Source organism: Oncorhynchus nerka, linkage group LG6 (genome assembly GCF_034236695.1).
Source record: "Oncorhynchus nerka isolate Pitt River linkage group LG6, Oner_Uvic_2.0, whole genome shotgun sequence".
NCBI lineage: Eukaryota > Metazoa > Chordata > Actinopteri > Salmoniformes > Salmonidae > Oncorhynchus > Oncorhynchus nerka.
The window spans coordinates 37,173,753-37,200,174 of record NC_088401.1 but is presented as its reverse complement, the minus strand read 5'-3'; the positions used below and the strand labels follow the sequence as shown (position 1 = coordinate 37,200,174).

At 41.7% G+C, this 26,422-nt stretch overlaps 1 protein-coding gene across 1 annotated transcript in view; it reads right to left on the bottom strand.

The window, feature by feature from the left end:
• Window positions 1-21,255: 21,255 nt before the first annotated feature.
• LOC115130434 (E3 ubiquitin-protein ligase RNF152-like) overlaps window positions 21,256-26,422 on the bottom strand; it is a 128,876-nt gene continuing 123,709 nt past the window's right edge. The window contains exon 2 of the mRNA XM_029661580.2: window positions 21,256-25,287. Coding sequence (XP_029517440.1) covers window positions 24,181-24,822 — 642 coding nt within the window. The 5' untranslated portion in view covers window positions 24,823-25,287 and the 3' untranslated portion in view covers window positions 21,256-24,180. The remainder of the gene's footprint in view (window positions 25,288-26,422) is intronic.

Below are 26,422 nucleotides of genomic sequence, written 5' to 3'. Positions count from 1 at the left end.
AGTCAATTTTTAAAATGCTTTGAAACGAAAGCATGAGAAGCTATTATCTGATAGCATGCAACACCCCAAAAGACCCACAGGGGACGTAAACAAAATAATTAGCATTTGTGCGTTACACAAACCGCACAATAAAATAGAAAACATTCATTACCTTTCACCATCTTTTTTGTTGGCACTCCTAGATGTCCCATAAACACTATTTGGGTCTTTATTTCGATTAAATCGGTCCATATAAAGCCTAGATATCGTTATATGTAGACTGTGTGATAAATGAGAGAAAAAAACATAGTTTCAAAACGTAACGTCATTTTTTAAAATTCAAAAAGTCGACGATAAACTTTCACAAAACACTTCAAATACGTTTGTAATGCAACTTTAGGTATTAGTAAACGTTAACCCAAGTCTTAAAATTCATCAGGAGGCAATGTAAAGATCATTAGCTGTCCGTCTGGAAAAATGTCCGGCTAGAAACTCAACGAAAATATCCGGTCCTAGACCTAAGGAAATACGGTGCCCTGCATGTGTTTGACCAAGAAAAACTCGAAGGAAATGACAAGACTCTAGACACCGTGTGGCTGTAGGTACTGCAACCTCAGTCAATTAATTGTGGTTCACCTTTATCAATGGGTTCAAGTAGCGCATGGATATATTTTCCCATTTTCAGTGATCATTTTTTCCTGTGCTTTTCAGATGTAAATGCCGTTCAGAACAAAGTCACAGCAGTGATTTAACCAGTTTTTTTTTAAACGTCTGAGTGTTTTCTATCCACACAGACTAAGCAAATGCATATACTATATTCCTGGCATGAGTAGCAGGGCGCTGAAATGTTGCGCGATTTTTAACAGAATGTTCAAAAAAGTAGAGGGTCGACTTAAGAGGTTCATCAACCAAAGAACATGCTAAAATACCTCTATGGTGCACAATTATGTCTGAAACACCTCATCACTCAAATAGTGTCGAGAGGTGAAGTTTCCCTTAAAGCATTTCACTGTACTTGTGCATGTAACAAATAAAACTTGAAACTGCAGAGGGCGTGCCATGCCTGAAATCAGACAGCAGGTTGTTTGTGTGTGTGTGTGTGTGTGTGTGTGTGTGTGTGTGTGTGTGTGTGTGTGTGTGTGTGTGTGTGTGTGTGTGTGTGTGTGTGTGTGTGTGTGTGTGTGTGTGTGTGTGTGCGTCCAAATCAATTCCTGAGGGGTAAAATGGAGAGACCGAGACAGACCTAATGAGAGACACAGGTAAATTTTACTGAATGATAGCTAATTAAACACATACGAGGACACATGCACACGCAAAGACGCAGACACACACACACAGTGCACGGGCCGTACACAGAATGTATGGAATATCAAGAGTGAGCTAACCCAAGTCTTAAGATCTCACACAAAGTTAGTCAACAGGCGAACGTGGTTTCGGGTTGCTATGCTGCGGTGTGTTTATGAACATTATCATCTGACACACGCACACACACATGGTTTTTACTCCAGAAGGCACTGAGTGAACATTGCCATTGGAAACGGATGAATGGCTGTGTGAAGTTATGGTCATCTGAATATGCAGGATTCCAGTCTCGTTGTGAATATAAATCAACACATGCTGTGTCCTATAGGGTGCCATTTGAGAGTGTTCCAAACGATTCAGACAGAGTTATTACAGAACAAATCCACATTAATTTTGTTTTATTTGATCTGAATCATCATACTCGGTTCCTCTCTCTCAAAAAAGCATGACTGCATCTCATATGGAACCCAATATCCCTGTTTCTGACACTGCAGCACCAATGGGAATTTGAAAACTATTCCTGTTGGTCTCCTAACCAAATGACCCATTTTCAAATGACACTTGGTTTGTCGTTTAAGTAACATAGGGGGGGGCTTCAATTTATCAGAGCCAGAATTTACTGGGAGGAAAGAGTGTTGTTTTCAAAGGCAGAGGGAATTATATTCCCTTGTGTTATCATACACATCAATTTAAGACTGACCTAATTCTAGTCCTCTCAGTAAAGAAAGATTGGAATTTGAGGAATATTATATACATCTGAAGTCGGAAGTTTACATACACCTTGCCAAAATACATTTAAACACCGTTTTCCTCAATTTCTGAAATGTAATCCTAGTAAAAAGTCCCTGTCTTAGGTCAGTTAGGATCACCACTTTATGTTAACTTCTTATGGCTGGGGGCAGTATTGAGTAGCTTGGATGAATAAGGTGCCCAGAGGTGCCCAGAGTAAACTGCCTGCTCCTCAGTCCCAGTTGCTAATATATGCATATTATTATATTTGGATAGAAAACACTCCAAAGTTTCTAAAACTGTTTGAATGATGTCTGTGAGTATAACAGAACTCATATGGCAGGCAAAAACCTGAGAAAAAAATCCAACCAGGAAGTGGGAAATCTGAGGTTGGTCGATTTCCAACTCCTCCCCTATTGAAGACACAGTGGGATATTGGTAATCTTGCCCTTCCCAAGGCTTACACTAAATGTCAACCGTCTTTAGAAACTTGTTTGAGGATTCTACTGTGAAGGGGGGCTGAATGAGAGGGGAATGAGTCAGAGGTCTGCCAGCAGCTATGAGCTGGTCATGCGCATTCACGTGAGAAGCAGCTCTCGTTCCTTTGCTTTTCTGAAGACAAAGGAATTCTCCGGTTGGAACATTATTGAAGTTTTATGTTAAAAACATCCTAAAGATTGATTCTATACATCGTCTGACATGTTTCTACGGACTGTAACGGAACTTTTTGACATTTCGTCTGCAACTAGTGAACGTGCTTCTTGAGTTTTGATTTGTTTACCAAATGCGGTAACAAAAGTAGCTATTTGGACATAAATGATGGACATTATCGAGCAAACATTTCTTGTGGAACTGGGATTCCTTTCATTCATATGAAGATCACCAAAGGTAAGTGAATATTTATAATGTTATTTCTGACTTCTGTTGACTGCACAATATGACGGATATCTTTTGGGCTTGTTGGGTCTCTGAGCGCCGTACTCAGATTATTGCATGGTTTGCTTTTTCCGTAAAGCTTTTTTGAAATCTGACACAGTGGTTGCATTAAGGAGAAGAGTATCTAAAGTTCCATGCATAACAGTTGTACCGTGCTTCTACACCTGCATTGCTTGCTGTTTGGGGTTTTAGGCTGGGTTTCTGTACAGCACTTTGAGATATCAGCTGATGTACGGAGGGCTATATAAATACATTTGATTTGATTTTTTGATTTGATTTGATTTATCAATATTTATTATGAGTATTTCTGTAAATTGATGTGGCTCTCTGCAAAATCACAGGATGTTTTTGGAACTACTGAACATAACGCGCCAATGTATACTGAGATTTTTTTAATATAAATATGAACTTTATTGAACAAAACATACATGTATTCTGTAACATGAAGTTATATGAGTGTCATCTGATGAAGATCATCAAAGGTTAGTGATTAAATCTATCTGGATTTCTGATTTTTGTGACTCCTCTCTTTAGCTTGAAAAATGGCTGTGTTTTTCTGTGATATTGCTCTGACCTAACATAATCGTTTGTGGTGCTTTCGCTGTAAAGCCTATTTGAAATCGGACACTGTGGTGGCATTAACAACAAGATTACCTTTAAAATGGTATGAGATACTTGTATGTTTGAGGAATTTTAATTATGATATTTCTTTTGTTTTGAATTTGGCACCCTGTACTTTTACTGGGTGTTGTCATATCGATCCCGATAACGGGATCTCAGCCCTAAGAAGTTTAAGAACGTGAAATGTCAGAATAATAGTATAGTATAATTTATTTCAGCTTTTATTTATTTCATCACATTCCCAGTGGGTCAGAAGTTTACATACACTCAATTATTATTTGGTAGCATTGCCTTTAAATTGTTTAACTTGGGTCAAACGTTTCAGGTAGCCTTCCACAAGCTTCCCACAAAAAGTTGGGAGAATTTTGGCCCATTCATCCTGACAGAGCTGGTGTATCCGAGTCAGGTTTGTAGGCCTCCTTGCTCGCACATGCTTTTTCAGTTCTGCCACCAATTTTCTATAGGATTGAGGTCAGGGCTTTGTGATGGCCACTCCAATACCTGGACGTTGTTGTCCTTAAGCCATTTTGCCACAACTTTGGAAGTATGCTTGTCCATTTGGAAGAACCATTTGCGATCAAGCTTTAACTTCCTGACTGATGTCTTGAGATGCTGCTTCAATATATCCACATAATTTTCCATCCTCATGATGCCATGTATTTTGTGAAGTGCACCAGTCCCTCCTACAGCAAAGCACCCTCACAACATGATGCTGCCCCCCCCTGGCTTCACTGTTGTGATGGTGTTCTTCAGCTTGCAAACCTTCCCCTTTTTCCTCCAAACATAACAATGGTCATTAAGGCCAAACAGTTTCTCCAAAAAGTATGATCTTTGTCCCCAGGTGCAGTTGCAAACCGTAGTCTGGGTTTTTTATGGTGGTTTTGGAGCAGTGGCTTCTTCCTTGCTGAGCGGCCTTTCAGGTTATGTCGATATAGGACTCGTTTACTGTGGATATGGATACTTTTGTACATGTTTCCTCCAGCATCTTCACAGGGTCCTTTGCTGTTGTTCTGGGATTTATTTGAACTTTTTGCACCAAAGTACGTTCATCTCTAGGAGACAGAACGCGTCTCCTTCCTGAGTGGTATGACGGCTGCGTGGTCCCATGGTGTTTATACTTGCGTACTATTGTTTGTACAGATCAACGTGGTGCAATCAGACGTTTGGAAATTGTTCCCAAGGATGAACCAGACTTGTGGAGGTCTACAATTTTTTTCTGAGGTCTTGAATGAATTCTGTTGATTTTCCCATGATGTCAAGCAAAGAGGCACTGAGTTTGAAGGTAGGCCTTGAAATACATCCACAGGTATACCTCCAATTGACTCAAATTATGTCAGTTCGCCTGTCAGAAGCTTCTAAAGCCATGACATAATTTTCTGGAATTTTCCAAGCTGTTTAAATGCACAGTCAACTTAGTGTATGCAAACTCTTGACCCCCTGGAATTGTGATGCAGTGAATTATAAGTGAAATAATGTGTCTGTAAACAATTGTTGGAAAAATTACTTTTGTCATGCACAAGGTATATGTCCTAAATGACTTGCCAAAACTATAGTTTTTTTAACAAGAAAATTGTGGAGTGGTTGAAAAACTAGCTTTAATGAGTTTTAATTACTCCAACCTAGGAGTATGTAAACTTTCGACTTCAACTGTACAGTATATTGCCATTTCAACAAAGAGGACATTTGTTTCATTTCATAGGAATGTGGTGTGTTGATTAGATGCTGGGTACAATTGCACGTATACTTTTAGTCAGCTAAGTCCAATACATCAATGCTTGTGTCCCAAATGCACCCTATTCCCTTTACTGTGCACTTATTTTGACAATAGTCTACAATAGATGTTAAACTTATTCAGTTTCACCTCATTCTTATTCTTTAAATTCTCGGGAGTCCCATGTCAGAAACATGTAAGTATCCTTTACAAAAGTAATCCTAAGAGCATATAGAAAAAAAATTGTGAAAAATGTTTTCCCTGACGTGGCATACAAAATGTTATTTGAAATATTGATATTGCTTTTAAATTCACCTCAATGCACATCACCCAACACTGCTTTCAACAAATGGATATCAAAAGTAACGTTTTTCAAGCGATCAGCAATCTCTCCTCTACTTCCATTATTCCAAAAATAAGCTGTACCAATCTACATGTATATAGTCTTAATACCATGAACAATGATACAATGATTCAACAATGATTCAACAACTTCTGCATATTTGACAAGACTAATATGACTAATAAGACTAATATACCATGTTGAATATGGTCAAATACAAACCTCAGAACAACACTCAGATAAGAGAATGATTCCATACGAAGCCAGTACAAAAAACATTGTGTGTGTGTGTGGGGGGGGGGGGGGTTCATGCAATTTTGTCCATAGAATTGCCCTTGTTAAAATTATTGTTGACATATATTTGTCATTTGCATTTAAAAGCATAATTGAGCATAAAGCAAAATCAAAGTTGGAATTTTTATGAAATTATGGCTTTAGATACAAATGTCAAGTATATGTCAGCAATACTTCATCCAAAGGATCATTCTATAGATTCAATTCCGTGAACCTCCCCCAAATCATGGTCTTATTTTGTCCTGGTTTCATATGGCATCACTCAAGACCTTCAATGGTTCAATGTACAGTGCATTCGGAAAGTGATCAGACCTCTTGACTTCTTCCACATTTCGTTACATTACAGCCTTATTCTGAAATAGTTTTTTTTCCCTCATCAATCTACACACAATACCATATAATAACGAAGCAAAAACATTTTCATATATATTTTTTGTTAATTTATAAAAAATGTTCAACTGAAATATCACATTTACGTAAATATTCAGACCCTTTACTCTGTACTTTGTTGAAGCTCCTTTGGCAGAGATTACAGCTTGGATTCGTCTTGCGTATGACAAGGTCCTGAGCGCTCTGGAGCAGTTTATTTTAATCAAGGATCTCTCTATTCTTTGCTCCGTTCATCTTTCCCTCGATCCTGACTAGTCTCCCAGTCCATGCCACTGAAAAACATCCCCACAGCATGATACTGCCACCACCATGCTTAAACATAGGGATGGTGCCAGGTTTCCTCCAGACATGATGCTTGGTATTCAGGCCAAAGTGTTCTTCTTGGTTTCCTCAGACCTGAGAATCTTGTTTCTCATCATCTGGGAGTCCTTTAGGTGCCTTTAGACAAACTCCAAGTGGGCTCTCGTGCCTTTTACTGAGGAGTGTCTTCCGTCTGGCTACTCTACCATAATGGCCTGGTTGGTGGAGCGCTGCAGAGATGGTTGTCCTTCTGGAAGGTTCTCCCATCTCCACAGAGGAACTCTGGAGCTCTGTAAGACTGACCATCAGGTTCTGGGTCACCTCCCTGTCCTAGGCCCTTCTCCCTGATTGCTCAGTTTGGCCGGGCGGCCAGCTCTAGGGAGAGTCTTGGTTGTTCAAAACTTCTTCCATTTAAGAATGATGGAGGCCACTGTGTTCTTGGTGACCTTCAAGGCCGCAGACATTTTTCGGTATCCTTCCCCAGATCTGTGCCTCAACACAATCCTGTCTCGGAGCTCTTCGGACAATTCCTTCAACCTCATGGCTTGGTTTTTGCACATGCACTGTCAACTGTGGGAGATTATATAGACGTGTGCTTTTCCAAATCATGTCCAATCAATGGAATTTACCACAAGTGGACTCCAAACAATTTGCAGAAACATCTCAAGGATGATCAATGGAAACAGGATGCACCTGAGCTTAATTTTGAGTCTCATAGCAAATGGTCTGAACATTCAAGGCAAAGGAGATGATGTGGACTACAGGAAAAGGAGGACCGCGCACGACCCCATTCTCATCGACGGGGATGCAGTGGAGCAGGTTGAGTGCTTCAAGTCCACATCAACAACAAACCAACATAGTCCAAGCACACCAAGACAGTCATGAAGAGGGCACGACAAAACCTATTCCCCGTCAGGAGGAAAAAAGATTTGGCATGGGTCCTCAGATCCTCAAAAGGTTCTACAGCTGCACCATCGAGAGCATCCTGACTGTTTGCATCACTGCCTGGTATGGCAACTGCTAGGCCTCCAACCGCAAGGCACTACAGAGGGTAGTGTGAACATCACTGGGGCCAAGCTTCCTGCCATCCAGGACCTCCATATCAGGCGGTGTCAGAGGAAGGCCCTAAAAATTGTCAAAGACTCCAGCCACCCTAGTCATAGACGGTTCACTCTACTACTGCACGGCAAGTGGTACCGAAGCTCCAAGTCTAGGTCCAAGAGGCTTCTAAACAGCTTCTACCCCCAAGCTGTAAGACTCCTGAACATCTAATCAAATGGCTACCCAGACTATTTGCATTGTCTCCCCCCTCTCTTTTACACCACTGCTACTCTCTGTTGTTATCATCTATGCATAGTCACTTTAATAACTCTACCTACATGTACATATTACCTCAACTAACTGGTGCCCCCGCACATTGACTGTTGTATTCGGGACGCATGTGACTAATCTGATTTGATTTTTGATCATATATTTCTGTTTTTATTTGTAAAAAATGTGCAAACATTTCTAAAAAAAAATCTTTTGCTCTGTTATTTTGGGGTATTGTGTGTATTTTGATGTAGAATTTTTTGGGGAATCCATTTTAGAATAATGCTGTAACGTAACAAAATGTGGAAAAAGGGATGGGGTGTGAACTTTTCCGAATGCACTGTATAGGTGATCAACCACACACATACACACACACACACGCACATGCCACAGACCATTTTTTGGAGAAAAAGACAAAGATCACAATGTTCTTCATTGTTATGACCGCTTTATGTTTCCTTCTCGCCTGTGAGTTCTGCTGCCTGCCTGCTGACAAAAGATGCATCCTAAATAGAAAAGTAGTGCACTTTATAAGGAATAGTGCCATTTGGGATGCACATATTCTCCACTAGCTCTCCCTGCTGTGGTTCCCATTGAGACAGAACAGGGCTGTGGCATGGATTTGACAAACTACCTCCATATACAGTATACACCCTCCTTGTGCCCCACCGCCCCCCATCGTCCCTCGACAACACCATCAATTATCTCCTGCCATGAACAAGGACTGGCTCCACTAAACAACACACATCCACTTATCCACCCAACATTTATTTCCCCCCTTCTCTTCGTCTCTTTCTTTTCTCTCTCATTCTATCCCATTCTCTCACCTCTTACAATCTTACAGATTACTGGCACTACCTTTATTGTTTCACTCCACCACTCCATCCCTTCACCCAAAATGTGGAAGAATGGGTCTGAATACTTTACGAATGCACTTTATCTGTTTAGAGGTGAGTAAAGAACTCCCTCTAGTGCAGGGCTGCCCAACCCTTTTCCTGGAGATCTACCATCCTGTGTGTTTTCAGTCCAACACTAATTTAACACACTTTATTCTACTAATTAGCTGCTCAACAAGTCGTTAACTAGCTGAATCAGAACTGCTAAATTAGGGTTGGACTGAAAACCTGCAGGACAGTAGATCTCCAGGAAGAGGGCTGGGCAGCCCTGCTCTAGTGGAACTTGAGGTATTTTCATAAAACATTCTTTCAAATAGGTGGCCAGCTGAGGCTGTTCAGAGCAAGACATCTATTTTTCAAATGTCTGAAGGACTGCCAGAGGTAGAATAAGTCAATCTAGCCTTAAGTTTATTTTATGAAATCTTTAAGACAATTCATAGGTTACCTTTAATATTTTATATGGGGCATGCTTATCTGAAACAGAGTTAGTTAGAGAGGTCAAATATTTAAGGGCCTGATCTGAATAGAGGACACACTCTCCCAAACATACACCCCAAGGTCATACAGGAAATGTTGCTCATTGAAAGTTCAAAAATGTATCTTTGTAATAATGTACAGATGCTATTTAGATAGCTTAGTATCTCTAATGCAGGCAAATGGACAATGGTCACTGAGCTCATTAGCAAAGATTCCATTGGCTGTTTACTTATGAGGAGTGTTTGTCAGAATGATATCCAAAAGAGTAGATTTTTCATGGTGTTTTGTGTTGGTGGGTTGGTATAGTTATCAGTTGAGTAAAATTTAGCTTAGTACAAATATCTTTCAGTTTCTCTGATACTGGCACCAACCAATCCAGGTTAAAATCACCCAATATTAATCATTCAAATTTAGCATTGTTAGACATCAAGTCAGAAATTTGCTGAGAGCAATTGGGAGGGGCGACAAACAAGGCCCACATTTAGGACAAGGGATTTAAATTGCTTGGGGACAGAGGTGGTAATACACACAGCAACATTCAAGTTGTTCTTTATGAATATGGTGACAACCCCACCTCTGCAAGCTATGTCCGATCTATAAACATTATGTCCATTCAGAGACACATCAGAGTCTGACACAGGCATTTTGTTTTTACTATCAAAATGCCCATGATGGTTTGAGAAGACAGAATGACAAATAACATCATTTTTTAAATTCAAACTTTATACATTTACATAAATCAGTCCAAGGCCGCAGCTGCAGGATTTCAGATCCGATGGAGTCTCTAACACAAACATGCTATGACCAGTAGTTAAGCCTCTATATGAAATAGCCATGGGCTTGGCTTGAAATGGCATGGATATAAAATTGCTTAGAACTGTGCCATTTGATCAATGAGGGTTACCTGTTGTGGGCAAGGACTGATATCCCATCACTTTTTTTGTATATATGGGAGCACTTATCATCCAAGCTCTTCTCCTGTTCGGGTTCTGGCCATCCCTTTTTAGGACCTGTGTCGCTCCGAAAACAGAGTGTAATTGTCAATAAAAATCCAATGCTTTTTCAGAGCACCATGTGTTTGATGTATTTGATACCATTCACTCATTCTGCTCCATGAACCAGTTCTCTCCAATTAAGATGCCACCATCCTTCTGTGGTCTCTCCCTCTCTTTCTCGCTCCCCCTCCCCAGCTGTCTTTTCCCCCCTTCTTTTTGCATCTCTTGCTCTCTCTCTGAGGTAAAGAGCTGTTTTAATGGAACAGAGGTAGGTAGTTAATTACCTTCCTGACAGAATATCAATAAATATTTGATGTGAAATGAACAGAAAGGGAAGGGATGTGAGGGGAAACATGCTACACAGATAGGCCTACGTTTACATGTATTGATTATATTCAAAAGGAAAGGCGGTTGGTTGAAATATAAACCGACCAAATAATAGTTTCATTGGAGAAGCTTAAGCTGCCTATCAATCATTGTTTTGTGACCAGTTAGTGAAACGTATGCTTGAGTGATTCTTATGTTGGGTGTCTTATGTTAGGTGTTCATACAATTGTTCATAAAGAAACAACTAAATTGGATGTTCTGAGTCCATGTCAATACTTAAATTCTTAAATGGAAGAACGGAAGAAAACTAACACATTTAGACTTTTGGGTGTAATTTCCTTTTAATTGCCCATATAATGAGGAATGTGCCCTTCTGATGAGCTGATCTCATTTCATGGCAAGGTTTTCAATAAACAAATGAAAGATAGAAATTGTCTTCTTACTAATGATATACTTCTGCCAGGTAAGCCTACTTTACAGTTAACATTTATTTGAGAAGGTTTTGGGGAAAGTACCTGCTATACACAAAGTGATAATCAAACGTGCGCACCACACAGACAGAGAGAGGCAAAAGTGTTGGGAATAATTGGCAGATATTGTGGTAGGTTTGGCTTTTTAAGCCAATAGTCGTTAACCAGGTACGAAATCATGTCAATGTTGCCTTGATTAAATAGTAGCTAGGAGCTTGCGGCGTCTGATACTTGTGAGATTTGTTTCTGACAGTTTGCAGAGGAAAACGTGAAAATTGCCATGTACTTTTAGAATTGTTTGGCAAGCTACTCGTAGGTGGGCTGCGAACAACTAGTAGCTCGCGATCGACCTGTTGGATAACCATACTACTTTCTGTTCAGTTTGAGAAGGAGAGAGCGAAGATGGGGAGGACCGGAGGTCAATTTTGATAGCTTGCTACTAATATAATTGATTTTATTAAAAACAATACTTTTCTTGCCCATGATGTATTTTTCAGAGTTATTGACCCCACAATAACCCAGATTATAGTCATTTACATTGTTGTGCTGAAATTGGAAGCAGCAGCTGTGGCACAATCAATCTGAAATGGACAGCTCATGGTGGTATAAGTAATTTAAATCATTTTCATTTTAATTAGACTTCACTAATAACAAGAGGGCTTTGTGTTGGAGCCTGTTTCTTCCTATTTAAGAAATAAGAGGTCGGCCTGCCTACCTGTTTGACTGACAAAACAAGGCTATAGGCTGCTATATTCTTAGATGTGTCGGTCAATTTCTTCACCCACCACTCTCTCTTGAAATATGCTACCTCTGTGTCAGCGAAGGGCTGTTAAGTTAAAACCAAGACTTAATTTAAAAAATAAAAGGTATTATTTATTTAACTAGGCAGGTCAGTTATGAATAAATTATTATTTACAATGACAGTTTACTCCGGGAAAATCCATACAACTCTGGGCGAATTGTGCGCCGCACTATAGGCGCATCACAGCCGGATGTGATACAGCCTGGATTCGAACCAGGCACTATAGTGACACCTCTTGCACTGAGATGCCTTGGAGGTGCCTTGGACCGCTGTGCCACTCGGGAACCAAATTGAGGGAGTATGGGAGGGTATGCCATGGGTCTCCCTTTTACTTAAGAAAATGGCAAAAAGCACCAGCCTAACCCTTGCTATTTTAAGATTTTACAGAAAATAAAACGCATCCGATTATATAAAGTGATCTATAAAAACGCTTTGGTCTTTGATGCTTTATGTAAGAAACAAGCTGCAAAATCCTTTGTTTCTTTGGCATTCAGAGGCTGACTTTGCTTGGGAAGGAATCTAATTCTGTCACTACCAATTAATTAAGCTATTCACTTTCTGTACAATAGATGTTTAAACCCAGACAGCTTTTAGGGAAACACTCTCATTGGGTTAATCCATTGAAAAAGAGTAGCCAGCTGTTGAAACTTACGTTTTTCTGTGTCGGCAGACCTACTCTGTCTGGGCTGATACGACGCGACAATAGATTCATGCAGTCATTTTATTATAATGGAGATCTTTCCACCCGTACTCTTGTCCACGGTGATTTGCGAACTCGCAACTTTCTGGCCCTTAGCCCTGTGTGTTATTGATATTTCTAATTTGCAATGTAATGCTTCCGGGACGATGAACAGTTTCTAAAATTGCATATCTAAAGCTCTGGTCTGTCGAAGAAGTGAGGGTAAATGGTAGACATGTTCTCTGCCATCCACTTTGTTTTCGGGCGGTGTTCGGCAGTCAATGTCACCGACCTTCTAGCCATCACTGATCCATTTTTCATTTTCCATTGGTTTTGTCTTGTCTTCCTTCACACCTGGTTCTAAATCCCATCAATTACATATTGTGTATTTAACCCTCTGTTTCCCCTCATGTCCTTGTCGGAGATTGTTTGATTGTATGTTTTGTGCAAGTCATGTGTCAGTGTGCGACGGGTTTTGTACCCACTTTTATTATTTTTTGTATATTTTGTTTTTAGTTTAGTTTTATGAACACTTATTAAACGACTCCCTTTATACCAAGTTCGTTCTCCTGCACCGGACTTCCCTTCCACCAATACGCACCTATTACAGGCCATCCATTTTCATTTCAAAGAGGGATGATTTTCTCAATGTAACCCTTATTCTAAATAACGTTCACTCCCATATTACATTTACTATAATGACTATACTATTTCCAATCACCATTATGTTTGTTTATTTTTTCATATCTCGTTTTGAGGTCTATTTACGTGGATGCTCAGGAGATTCTCAATTGTGCAACAGCCTGTCCTGTCCTCTACTCCTCCATCCTCCTCTCCTCTGTGACCATTTAACAGGTAAGTGTTTGTTGAGAGGTCGAGGAGAGTGTCAATTCGTTAATAGATGAACAGAGAAGTGTACTCCACTCCTGTGTAGCCTCCTCTCACCGAAGATACTCATGAGTATCCTTTCACCGGCTTCCGGCTAGAGCTGAAGTTTTTTTTTAAAGTCTGCCACCCCCCTTAGAATCAGCTGTTTTCTCTAAGGAGAAAATAATATACATATTTAAAAACAATGTGCTACTTTTGCTTTTATCTATAAAACAACTAGCTAAATTAGTTATCACTAATATACTGTATTTTGTGATTCCTCTTCTGTAAACGTCAACCCAATTTAGATTCTCCCCTCCTGTAGTCTAGTTAGGCCATTTTCGGTTTCAAGCTATGTTCGGTTTCAAGCTATGTATGAGGTTCTGGCCACATGGTCGAGAGGGCTGGACAGTATAGACAATGTTCTGCTGTTGCTTTATCTCTGTTTATGTAGTATTTTGGCATTCTGTCTTTGTAGCCATTAAATAAAAAAATAAACATAAAAAATAAAATATATATATATATATATATATATATATATATATATATATATGTCACATGCTCCGAATACAACTGGTGTACACTTTACTGTGAAATGTTTGCTTACGAGCCCTGCCTAACGATGCAGAGTTTAAAAATAATAATACTATTTAAATTGTAACACAAGAGAAACAAAATTAAATACACAAGAATCGGGCTATGTGCAGGAAGTGCCCGTACCAGATCAATATGCAAATATGAGGTATTTGAGGTAGATATGTACATGAAGGCAGGGTACAGTGACTAGGCATCAGGATAGATAATATGAGTAAAATAAAGAACAGAGTAGCAAGACCAAATTATGTGTAAAAGTGTGTGTGTGTGTGTGTGTGTGTGTGTGTGTGTGTGTGTGTGTGTGTGTGTGTGTGTGTGTGTGTGTGTGTGTGTGTGTGTGTGTGTGTGTGTGTGTGTGTGTGCGTGTGTGCATACAGTGCATTCGGAAGTATGCATACCCCTTGACATTTTCCACATTTTGTTACATTACAGCTTTATTCTAAAATTGTTTAAATGAATGTTTTTCCTCATCAAACAACACACAATACCCCATTACGATAAAGCAAAAACTGTTTTAAAAATATTTTTCCACATTTATGAACATTTTAAAAACGGAAATATCTTATTTACATAAGTATCCAGACCCTTTGCTATGAGACTCTAAATTTTGCTCAGGTGCGTCCTGTTTCCAGTGATCATCCTTGAGATGTTTCTACAACTTGATGGAAGTCCACCTGTGGTAAATTATAATTGATTGGACACTATTTGGAAAGGCACACACCTGTCTATATAAGGTCCCACAGTTGACAGTGCATGTTCCTCTGAGGAGATGGGAAAACCTCCCAGAAGGACAACCATCTCTGCAGCACTCCACCAATCAGGCCTTTATGGTAGAGTGGCCAGACGGAAGCCACTCCTCAGTAAAAGGCACATGACAGCCCATGAGAAACAAGATTCTCTGCTCTGATGAAACCAAGATGGAACTCTTTGGCCTCAATACCAGGCGTCACGTCTGGAGGAGACATGGCACAATCCCTAAGATGAAGCATGGTGGTGGCAGCATTATGCTGGGGGAATGTTTTTCAGCGGCAAGGAGTGGAAGACTAGTCAGGATTGAGGGAAAGATGACTCGAGGCTGAAATCGCTGTCAAAGATGCTTCAACAAATTGCTAAGTAAAGGGTCTGAATACTTATGTAATTGGGTTACTTCAGTTTTATTATCAAGACATTTTCAAAAATGTTTGCTTTGTCATTATGGGGCATTGTGTGTAGATTGATGAGGGGGAAAAAAACGATAATACACTTTAGAATAAGGCTGTGTAGTAACAAAATGTGATAAAGTCAAGGGGTCTGAATACTTTCCAAATGCACTTTATGTAGTATATGTAAATGATTTTTGGATTTGTGTGGGAATGTCAATGTCATGTGTGTGAGTGTGGGTGTGTATACACGGTATATAGTCTAGTGAGTCTGCACATGGTCAGTGCAGATAGTATGGGTACCATTAATTTACTATTTAGCAGTCTAGTTACTTAGCAGTCTTATGGCTTGGGGGTTGAAGCTGTCTCGGAGCCTACTGGTCAGAGAGCCGATGCTACGGTACCGTTTGCCGGATGCTAGCAGAGTGAACAGTCTATGGCTTGGGTGGCTGGTGTCTTTGTTGGGCCTTCCTCTTGACACCACCTGATATAGAGGTCCTGTATGGCACGGAGTTCAGCCCCAGCGATGTACTGGGCTGTCCACTCCACCTTTTGTAGTGCTTTTCCATACCAAGCAGTCCAGATGCTCTCGATAGTGCAGCTGTTGGGGCGGTATGTGAATTGGAGTGGGTCTAGGGTGTCTGGGATGATGGTGTTGATGTGTGTCATGACCAGCCGTTCAAAGCATTTCATAATTACAGATGTGAGTGCTATAGGGCGATAGTTAATTAGGCAGGTTACCTTGTAGCTATTGGGAACAGGGACAATGGTGGTGCGTAGAAACATGTTAGGATTACAGACTGGGACAAGGAGAGATTGTCAGTTAAGACACTTGCCAACTGGTCTGTGCATGCTTTGAGAATGTACCCTGGTATTCCGTCTGATTGTTAACCTTTTTAAACTTTTGCTCACATTTGTCACGGAGAGTGAGATCACACAGTCATCTGGAAAAACAGGGGCTTTCACGCAAGGCACAGTGTTATATTCCTTGAAGTGAGTATAACAGGCATTTTGCTCATTTGAGGGTTACCCTTTGTAATCTGTTATCGTCTGCAAGCCCTGTAACATACGACGAGCGTCGGAGCCAGTGTAATAGGATTGCAGCTTCTCCTACATTGTCCTTTTACAAGTTTGATGTCTCGTTGGAGGTAGTAGTGGGCTTTCTTGTATGCATCCATGTCCTTGTCCTGTTCCTTGTAGGCAGTAGTTCTAGCCTTTAGCCCAGTGAGGATGTTGCCTGTTATCCATGGTTTTTGATTTGGATATGTTCTTATAGTCACTGTGGGGATGACATTGTCTATATACTTCTTGATGAAGCCCATGACTGTTGTGGTAAGTTCCTCAATGCTATCGGATGAATCCCGGAACATATCCCAGTGTGTACTAGCAAAACAGTCTTGTAGCCTTACGTCTGCTTCATCTGACCGCTTCCGTATTGAGCAAATGACTGGTGCTTACTGTTAAAGCTTTTGTTTGTAAACAGGAAGCAGGAGAATGGTGTCATTGGTCAGATTTGCCGAAAGGAGGACAACGGAGGGCCTTTTATGCGTTTCTGTGGGTACGATAAAAGTTGTCTAGAGTTTAAGCGCCCTTAGTGGCGCAGGAGACATGATGGTAGAAATGAGGTAGGACGGTTTTAAGTCTCCCAGCGTTAAAGTCTCCGTCCACCAGAAACGCTGTCACTGGGTGAGTTTCTTGTTTGTTTATGGCCCCATACAGTTTGTTGAGGGCCAGAGTGGTGTTGGCTTGTGGAGGGATGTAGACAGCCATGATAATTATGGATTAGAACTGTTTTTGAAGATAAAAGGATCTGCAGCTTACCATGAGGTTTTCTATATCAGGTGAGCAAAAGTTTGAGATTTCCTTCCCCCTTGAAGCTGCACACCAGTTGTTATATATAAAAAACACACTCATCCTTTCCACAACCCCGAATCCAGCGTCTGATTCTGCCACTGCATGGAGAATCCACGGTGTACTACGTGCATAGCGTCATCTTCCAGCCACATTTCAGTAAGACATACAATATTTCAGATTTTCAAGTCTCACTGATAGCAGACTCTCAAACGAAGCTCATCCATTTTATTCTCGAGTGACTGAACATTTGCCAAAAGAACAGAGGGGAGCCCCATTTCTCTTCGCCTCAATTTCACCAGGATTCCATCTCGTCTCCTGCGTCTATGCCTGCAGCGTTTCGGTAGCCCATTGAACAAATGAATAAGGCCCGAGTATGAACAGCGGAACAGCCGAGTCGGAGTTGAAGTCGTATTTGAAGTCGAAATTGAGGTTAGTAGCTGTCGATCTGATTTCCAGAGTGCTTGGCGATCATATGTGAAAATAATATGAACTTTCTGTACAAAAAAAGTAAAGATAAACATGATAAATGTCACTAAATAGCTAAGTTGAGATGTAACATTTCGCCCATCATCTTTTTGTATGCTAGTCTTTCGCATTTGCTAGTCATTTTTGTTAGGTTGCTACAGTAAGTAGCCTAGTCTTTGTAGCCTATTGCCCTGTCTGTTTGTCAATGTCTGTTTGTCAAAACTTTTATCAACCTTTATTTAACTCTTCAAGTCAGTTAAGAACACATGCTTTGGGGACATTTAACAGAATGTGACTGGCAGAATGGGTGTTATATGTGGAGAATGAAGGCTGCAGTAGATATCTCAGATAGGGGGGAGTGAGGCCTAAGAGGGCTTTATAAATGAGCATTAACCAGTGGGTCTTGCGTTGGGTATACAGAGATCACCAGTTTACAGAAGAGTATAGAGTTCAGTGATGTGTCCTATAAGGAACATTGGTGGCAAATTTGATGGCCAAATGGTAAAGAACATCTAGCCGCTCGAGAGCACCCTTACCTGCCGATCTATAAATTATGTCTTCATAATCTAGCATGGATAGGATGTTCATCTGAATCAGTGTTAGTTTGGTAGCTGGGGTGAAAGAGGAGAAATTACGATAGACGAAACCAAGTCGAGATTTAACTTTAGCCTGCAGCTTTGATATGTGCCGAGAGAAGGACAGTGTACCGTCTAGCCATACTCCCAAGTACTTGTATATGGTGACTACCTCAAGCTCTAAATCCTCAGAGGTAGTAATCACACCTGTGGGGAGAGGGGCATTTGTCTTACCAAACCACATGACCTTTGTTTTGGAGGTTTCAGAACAAGGTTAAGGGCAGAGAAAGCTTGTTAAACACCAAGAAAGCTTTGTCGTAGAATATTTAACACAACATCTGAGGGAGGGGCCAGCTGAGTATAAAACTGTTTAATCTGCATATAAATTGATGAGAGAGCTTCCTACTGCCTGAGCTATGTTGTTGATGTAAGTTGAGAAGAGTGTGGGGCCTAGGATCGAGCCTTCTGGTACACCCTTGGTGACAGGCAGTGGCTGAGACAGCAGATGTTCTGACATTATATACTGCACTCTTTGAGAGAGGTAGTTAGCAAACTTGACCTTCAACTATTTATTTTGCCTTGAATACCTAGACTGAAAATGCCTTCACCATCAAATTTGCACTGTGGGCTTTTACAAGCACTGTAAGTAAAACCATAATATTTCTTCACGCTTCTATGTCTGCTGTTCAACTCTGTGCCCCAAAACCCAACTAACTAGGCTGCTGGGCCTGTTATTCTTAAGAGTATTAATTGATTTAAAATAACAAATAGTTGTTGAAAAAATAAATAAGACAAAAGAGTGCTGGTTAATTTCACAGGTTTATTTAATAGATCACTGAAACAGCTGTGTTTTTCTGTCAACCCGGACACAAACAGAAACTACTATAGGAAATGTACATCACTGATTGACAAACACACAAGCAGACTGACAACCCTAAGTCTCCTTCCCTCTCTCATAATCATACAGTACAGGTGTTCTAGGGATAGAAAGGTGAGAAAATGTATCCATCGTTGGGTCCTAATTGGCACCCTCTTCCCTATTTAGTGCACTACTTTTGACCAGGGTTCATAGTGCTCTGGTCAAAGGTAGTGCACTATATAAGAAATAGGGTGCCATTTGGGACACACATCCTACTCAGGGACGCAGTCCAAAAATCCCCACTCTAATGCTTCATCAAACATTGTGTACAGACACCTTTTATAACTACACTGCTCAAAAAAATAAAGGGAACACTTAAACAACACAATGTAACTCCAAGTCAATCACACTTCTGTGAAATCAAACTGTCCACTTAGGAAGCAAAACTGATTGACAATAAATTTCACATGCTGTTGTGCAAATGGAATAGACAACAGGTGGACATTATAGGCAATTAGCAAGACACCCCCAATAAAGGAGTGGTTCTGCAGGTGGTGACCACAGACCACTTCTCAGTTCCTATGCTTCCTGGCTGATGTTTTGGTCACTGTTGAATGCTGGCGGTGCTTTCACTCTAGTGGTAGCGTAGTGTCCAGAGCATGGAGGCGCTACCAGGAGACAGGCTAGTACATCAGGAGATGTGGAGGAGGCCGTAGGAGGGCAGCAACCCAGCAGCAGGACCGCTACCTCCGCCTTTGTGCAAGGAGGAGCACTGCCAGAGCCCTGCAAAATTACCTCCAGCAGGCCACAAATGTGCATGTGTCTGCTCAAACGGTCAGAAACAGACTCCATGAGGGTGGTATGAGGGCCCGACGTCCACAGGTGGGGGTTGTGCTTACAGCCCAACACCGTGCAGGACGTTTGGCATTTGCCAGAGAACACCAAGATTGGCAAATTCGCCACTGGCGCCCTGTGCTCTTCACAGATGAAAGCAGGTTCACACTGAGCACATGTGACAGACGTGACGGTCTGGAGACGCCGTGGAGAACGTTCTGCTGCCTGCAACATCCTCCAGCATGACCGGTTTGGCGGTGGGTCAGTCATGGTGTGGGGTGGCATTTCTTTGGGGGCGCACAGCCCTCCATGTGCTCGCAAGAGGTAGCCTGACTGCCATTAGGTACCGAGATGAGATCCTCAGACCCCTTGTGAGACCATATGCTGGTGCGGTTGGCCCTGGGTTCCTCCTAATGCAAGACAATGCTAGACCTCATGTGGCTGGAGTGTGTCAGCAGTTCCTGCAAGAGGTAGGCATTGATGCTATGGACTGACCCCAGACATGAATCCAATTGAGCACATCTGGGACATCATGTCTCGCTCCATCCACCAATGTTGCACAACAGATTGTCAAGGAGTTGGCGGATGCTTTAGTCCAGGTCTGGGAGGAGATCCCTCAGGAGACCATCCGCCACCTCATCAGGAGCAAGCCCAGGCGTTGTAGGGAGGTCATACAGGCACTTGGAGGCCACACACACTACTGAGCCTCATTTTGACTTGTTTAAGGACATTACATCAGTTGGATCAGCCTGTAGTGTGGTTTTCCACTTTAATTTTGAGTGTGACTCCAAATCCAGACCTCCATGGCTTGATAAATTTGATTTCCATTGATCATTTTTGTGTGATTTTGTTGTCAGCACATTCAACTATGTAAAGAAAAAAGTATTTAATAAGAATATTTCATTCATTCAGATCTAGGATGTGTTATTTTAGTGTTCCCTTTATTTTTTTGAGCAGTGTATATTATTTGACATTCCTCTTTACCTTCATTTGCATATGAGACCCCAACCTCTACTAACTCCATCCAAGCATCATGCATTGCATCTTTTAACAATGGATCTATTGGCAGTACAACATGGATTTCCAACACATTGAGTCCATTGGTTCAAGTCATTTTACTGGCTGTATGTATTATTACATCAAACAACACTGATCTAAAGCAGTGGTGGCTGGTGCCACTTTAAACCCGACGACGGGCCCATTGTAATGGCTGAAATGGAATACATGGAAAGGTAACTTTCCATTCCAATTTATGAGCCATCCTCCCCTCAACAGCCACCACTGACCTAAAGAAATTCTTTGGCCATTAGACCTTCAGATAAGAGGCTAGCTATGATGGAGACATTTACATTTACATTTAAGTCATTTAGCAGTAGCAATTTGGGAACCAAACCAAAGCCTGGCTGGGTGTGAGGCCTTGAGTTGTGTCCATATTAGTTCAACATCTAGTTTTGATTTACATTTGGTAAATTCAATGTGAAATCAACAAAAAATGTCACCAGGCCATTGGATTTAGGTTAAAAGTTGGATGAATCTTTTTTTTTTTTTTAAGTATTTTTTTCAAATCAAATCAGTTTTACACGTTGATTCAAATAACATCGATTCAACTAGTATATGCCCAGTGGGTACTGTTTATGCTGTTTACTGCGGTATCTATCTACAGACAATGTAACTAGTGTAACTAATGTAACTAGTCTGGTTTACTGGCACCATACATTTACAGCATATTCAATACATCTTCAGTGTTTGTCTAATATAACAATACTCAGGGCGGCTTATGTATCATTAGATAAGTTAATCAATAGCTGACAATCAATTGCCCCTTTGCTGACCTATATGCACCACCTCAAAATGTCTGTTACGATAAGTGAAAAAAAAGTTGTCAGCTATTGAGCCACCACTTACTGCGTATCGCAGGGAGATGCCAGGGCCACCAACGGCCATGATGGAACCTCTGCATGACCTCTATGCCTGCATCCCAAATGGCACCATATCCCCTATATAGTGCACGTTGGGGCCCTGGAAAAAGTAGTGCACTTTAAATGGAATAGGGTGCCATTTGGCACATAGGCTTTCTCTATCCTTCCCCTCTAAACATCAAACAGAAATCCTGGGCTGCTACTATGTTTGGCACTAATGTAACTCCATATTGGACTCCTTAAAAAGCCAGTCAGTAAGTGAGATGGCACAATCTCAGTTTAATAGCTAGCCTAGAAACCCAGTGCAATTATCCCTAGGTAAGAGCTAAACAGCTAATCCCACAACAACTGAAATCTCTCATTTCTACAACCTCCTCCTCTTTCTCTGGCTGTGATTGGTTCCAACCAGGATTTCTGGAAAAATTGGGAAAGTTACTGGAATTTTGGAAACCTAACAAGGTGCCTAAATAACCCACTGTCTTTAGCACTGATTTTAGACCAGTCCAACCACATCTTTACAAAACACTGTCCACCAAGGGTTCTAACCTGCTGCAACAAGAGTTGATTCTAGACCAGGCTACTATTACAGACAGACAGAAGTAAACATGTAGAACACAAATAGAAAATAGGACAACAAGGATAAATACAATCATTCTGTACATGGCTGCTATACAAAATAGTTCACCCTGTTTGTTTGTTGGTGTTTACACTCAATTGCTTTAATACAGTAGAAACTGGATCACAATCATTTTGGCAACAACAACAAAGACATGGGATGTGTCCCACATTGCACCCTATTCCCTACATAGTGCACTACTTTGACCAGGGCACTACCGGCCCCGGTTGAAAGTAGTGCACTATACAGGGAATGGTATGCCATTTGAAACACAGAAGAAGAGAAACACCGGCATAGAAGAGAAAGTATTTAAAACGGTTCAGAAATCAATGCAATTAGCATTAAGATGGGGACTCCCCACCCGCCCACTCCTAACCCCTCCCAGCACCCACACTCCACCTCACTGTGAACCAACACCCCCCATACAAACATCAAATATAGTATTAACCTAAAGGGAGATTGATAGTAGAGATAGAGTGTATGGGCACTCGTGATAACCAGGTCAAAGTCATAGGATGCATCCTAAATGGCACCCCGTTCCCTATATAGTGCACTACCTTTGACTGGTCAAAAGTAGTGCACTATATAGGGAAGAGGGTGCCATTTGGGACTTAGGGAGAGAGTTCAATATTAAAAGCAATGACCATCTGTTCTCAGTGAAGGGTATCGGGGTTAGGCAATTCATTGTAATACTCAACAGTAACTTAATCATTATTACTTTAGGCTGGCTGGCTACTGAATACATGTAGTGTGTGCTTTCTGTCAAATATAGGCTGGTTTATATGTATATAGCACAACACACAATCACATATTTCCCTGTTTTTGTGTTTAACACATTATTGATCAAAATACAAACACATACATACATACATACATACAGTACTGCATTACATATTGGAGCAACAGTAAGTAAACACTGTTTTCAGAACGTTAGAGTGATTCTGAGAAAATAAGAAACACAGGCTTGCTTCCCAAATGGCACCCTATTCCCAATATCAAATAAAAAAACACAGATTTGCAGATGTTATCTAAGATGCAGCGAAATACTTGTTTTTCAAGTGCACTATGTTTGACCAGAGCCCTATAGGCCCTGGTCAAAATAGAGAACTATATGAGGAATAGGGTTCCATTTGGGACACAAACACAGTGAACCACCACCACCAGTATTGATTGTTCAGTCCCTTTATGCAGTCCCTTTATGAGCAACGGTGGTTTGGTGGACTGTACATAGCTAATTTATACACTGCTAAATCGCAGCAAAGACAAAAGCAGCCTAGAAGCAGATCTGGGTTTCAATTACTTGAAAAATCAATTTAAAATACATCTGTGCCCGTTTAAACTTTCCCGGCTTAATAAACCAATAGAAAAGTCCCAAAAATGCCAAACCCTGCCCACCTGTCACTCCAGACAGACTCAAGCAATCCCTTAAAGGTTTTGAAAAGATTGTTAAAGTATTTGATCCCAGGTCTGCCAAAAGGTCCTAACACTGTATATTGCAGCTCCAGCTGGAGATATGTACTCAGTACTGACACTTAGCTAAACAACATGATCACTGACTGAAGTAACTCTACTGACCACAGAAAGAAACAGACCAGGACAGATCGGCCATGGTGAATTACCATTGGCCCCAGGTCCATAGGGTACCCCAAATCAGAGGGAGAGAGTATTTGTATCCAGAATAACTCCAAGTCAACAATTGGAGGCAAGATTCTTTCCCTAGTTTGTTCGCGGTTGTCCTGGTTGTCTCACTCTCTGTGTGTCTGTCGGCAGTTTCCTTGGCCACCCCTGATATGTGTAAAATCCCTTATTCTCGTCATAGTCCTGGCTGAGGAGGGGTGGAGCCACATTAGGGGGTGGGAGAGGCATGTTAATTGACATGCCTTCTGGCCCCTCCCTTCAGCCGCAGGAGATGACAGTAAAGCGTTTAGAGATACAGGACATGTTGTGGAGCACGATTCCCAGGAGAAAGAGCAGGACGCAGGCTACCAGGATCACTGTACACACCCCGGACCACGTGGAGCCCTTCCCCCCTCCACCACCACCTCCCCCGACTCCCCTTCTCTCTGTCTCCTCCAGGCCTTCGAGACTCATCCCCAGACCCAGGGGCTGCAACTCAGGCATAGCCACCACCGCCACATCCACCTTCTGCTGCCCACTGCCACCTGGCAAGAACCGGCAGCCCAGTTCGCCGGGTAACAGTGCCCTGTCCTTGGCGACAGGCAGGGGAAGCATGTAGCAGCCGTTGCTAGGCAGGCGGATAAAGACCGGCGTGTGCTCGGAGGCGTGCGGAATGGCGATAACGGTGATGATGTCGGGGTCGTCGGGGAGCTGGGATACGGAAAAGCCGGCGGGGAGTTTGGTGACGCCGCGGCACCAGGGGCATCGGATCTCTTTCTGGCTGGACCTCATCTGGGTCAGGCACACGGAGCAGCACGTGTGTCTGCAGTCCAGCAGCTTGGGCCTCCGCCGCGGGCTGTAGTAGTTAAAACAGATCTGACACTCCAAGATGGAGTCCTGCGAGAGAGACAGAGTCTCCATTTTGTTATGGACTGTTATTATGGGTCCTCGATAGCCTGGCCGAGCAGACTGACCGTTTCGTTTCACTTACTATAAACAGAATAGGCTGGCTTCACAAGGCTAGTTTCAGAAGAAGGTGAGAACGTGCTCAACTCTTATCCTCTTGCATAAACAAATGAAAAGGTGCTTGGGACCCTTTGTTGTAAAATGCTGGTGTTTTTGACTACTGCAACACAAACCAAGATGACAAAGAAGAACGTCTCTTATTATTTGACTGTATTAGCAGAAAGCCAAACGGTATCAAGATCCTCTACAAGGGGCTTGAATCCTCCTCACAGCAAAGCTGCGCTGTTTAAGTATGTAGCCTCTCCTGTGCTCTCCTCTCGGTGCTCTGCTCTGCGTCCCTCCGTGTGTGTCCTTCCACCCACCCGCCGTCTCAGTGTCGGTGTGATGTCACAGGAAGATCAAGGTCACATGGTGGTTCATCTGTGAAACAAGAGAGAAGACAGCAGCATTAATGGCTGAAGAGGACCACGAGTCAGAGAGGGTTTAGCTGTTAATCATCAGCTGTTAGAGCAGCTTACCGATCAATGTACCTGTACACAGCCAATCTGTAAATAGCACACCCAACTACCTCATCCCCATATTGGTATTTATCTTCTTGCTCTTTTGCACCCCTGTATCTCTACTTGAACATCATCATCTGCACATCTATCACTCCAGTGATAATGCTAAATTGTAATTATTTCGCCTCTATGGCCTATTTATTGCCTTACCTCCCTAATCTTCTACATTTGCACAACTGTACATAGATTTTTCTATTGTGTTATTGACTGTATGTTTGTTTATGTGTGTTGTTTTTGTCGCACTGCTTTGCTTTATCTTGGCCAGGTCCCAGTTGTAAATGAGAACTTGTTCTCAACTGGCCTACCTTGTCAAATAAAGGTGAAATAAAAAAATCTAATAAAAGTGTGCGTGTTTAGAAGTGGGCATCACTTCTAAGAGCAGGAGCATGTTGGCTTTGTGTGTCCCCCAAATAGCACCCTATTCCAAATATAGTGCACTACTTTTGACCAGAGACTTATGGGGGAATAGGGTGCCATTTAACAGGCAGCCTTTGTCTCCCTCATTTCCCCCTGGGTAGCGCCACACACACACACACACACACACACCACACACGCCACACACAACACTGGGTGAATTGTTATTAGGACTCCCAATCATGGCTGGTTGTGATACCGACTTGATTCAAACCAGGGTGATGTAGTGATGCATCAAGCACTGAGATGCAGTGCCTTAGACCACTGTGCCACCCGGAGCCCGGGTCAGCAAGCCATGACACCCACCATCTCAGATTGTTCTGAAATCGTTCCTGTACTTAGAAACAGGTACATTTCTGAAACATTATTTTGTTTACATTTGAATTAATTTCAGGGAAATATAGCTAATTGATTGCACCCAAATTGGCCATTTTAGTTTACAGGATTCAGATAATATTAAATAAATATAGTACCCAACATCGGATATGGAACAGACTTCATCCTACCAATGAGTAAGGCATGAGGAATACAAAACATTTGTCAAAAGTAACCCACAGATCCCCCAAGCCCCACGGCAATCC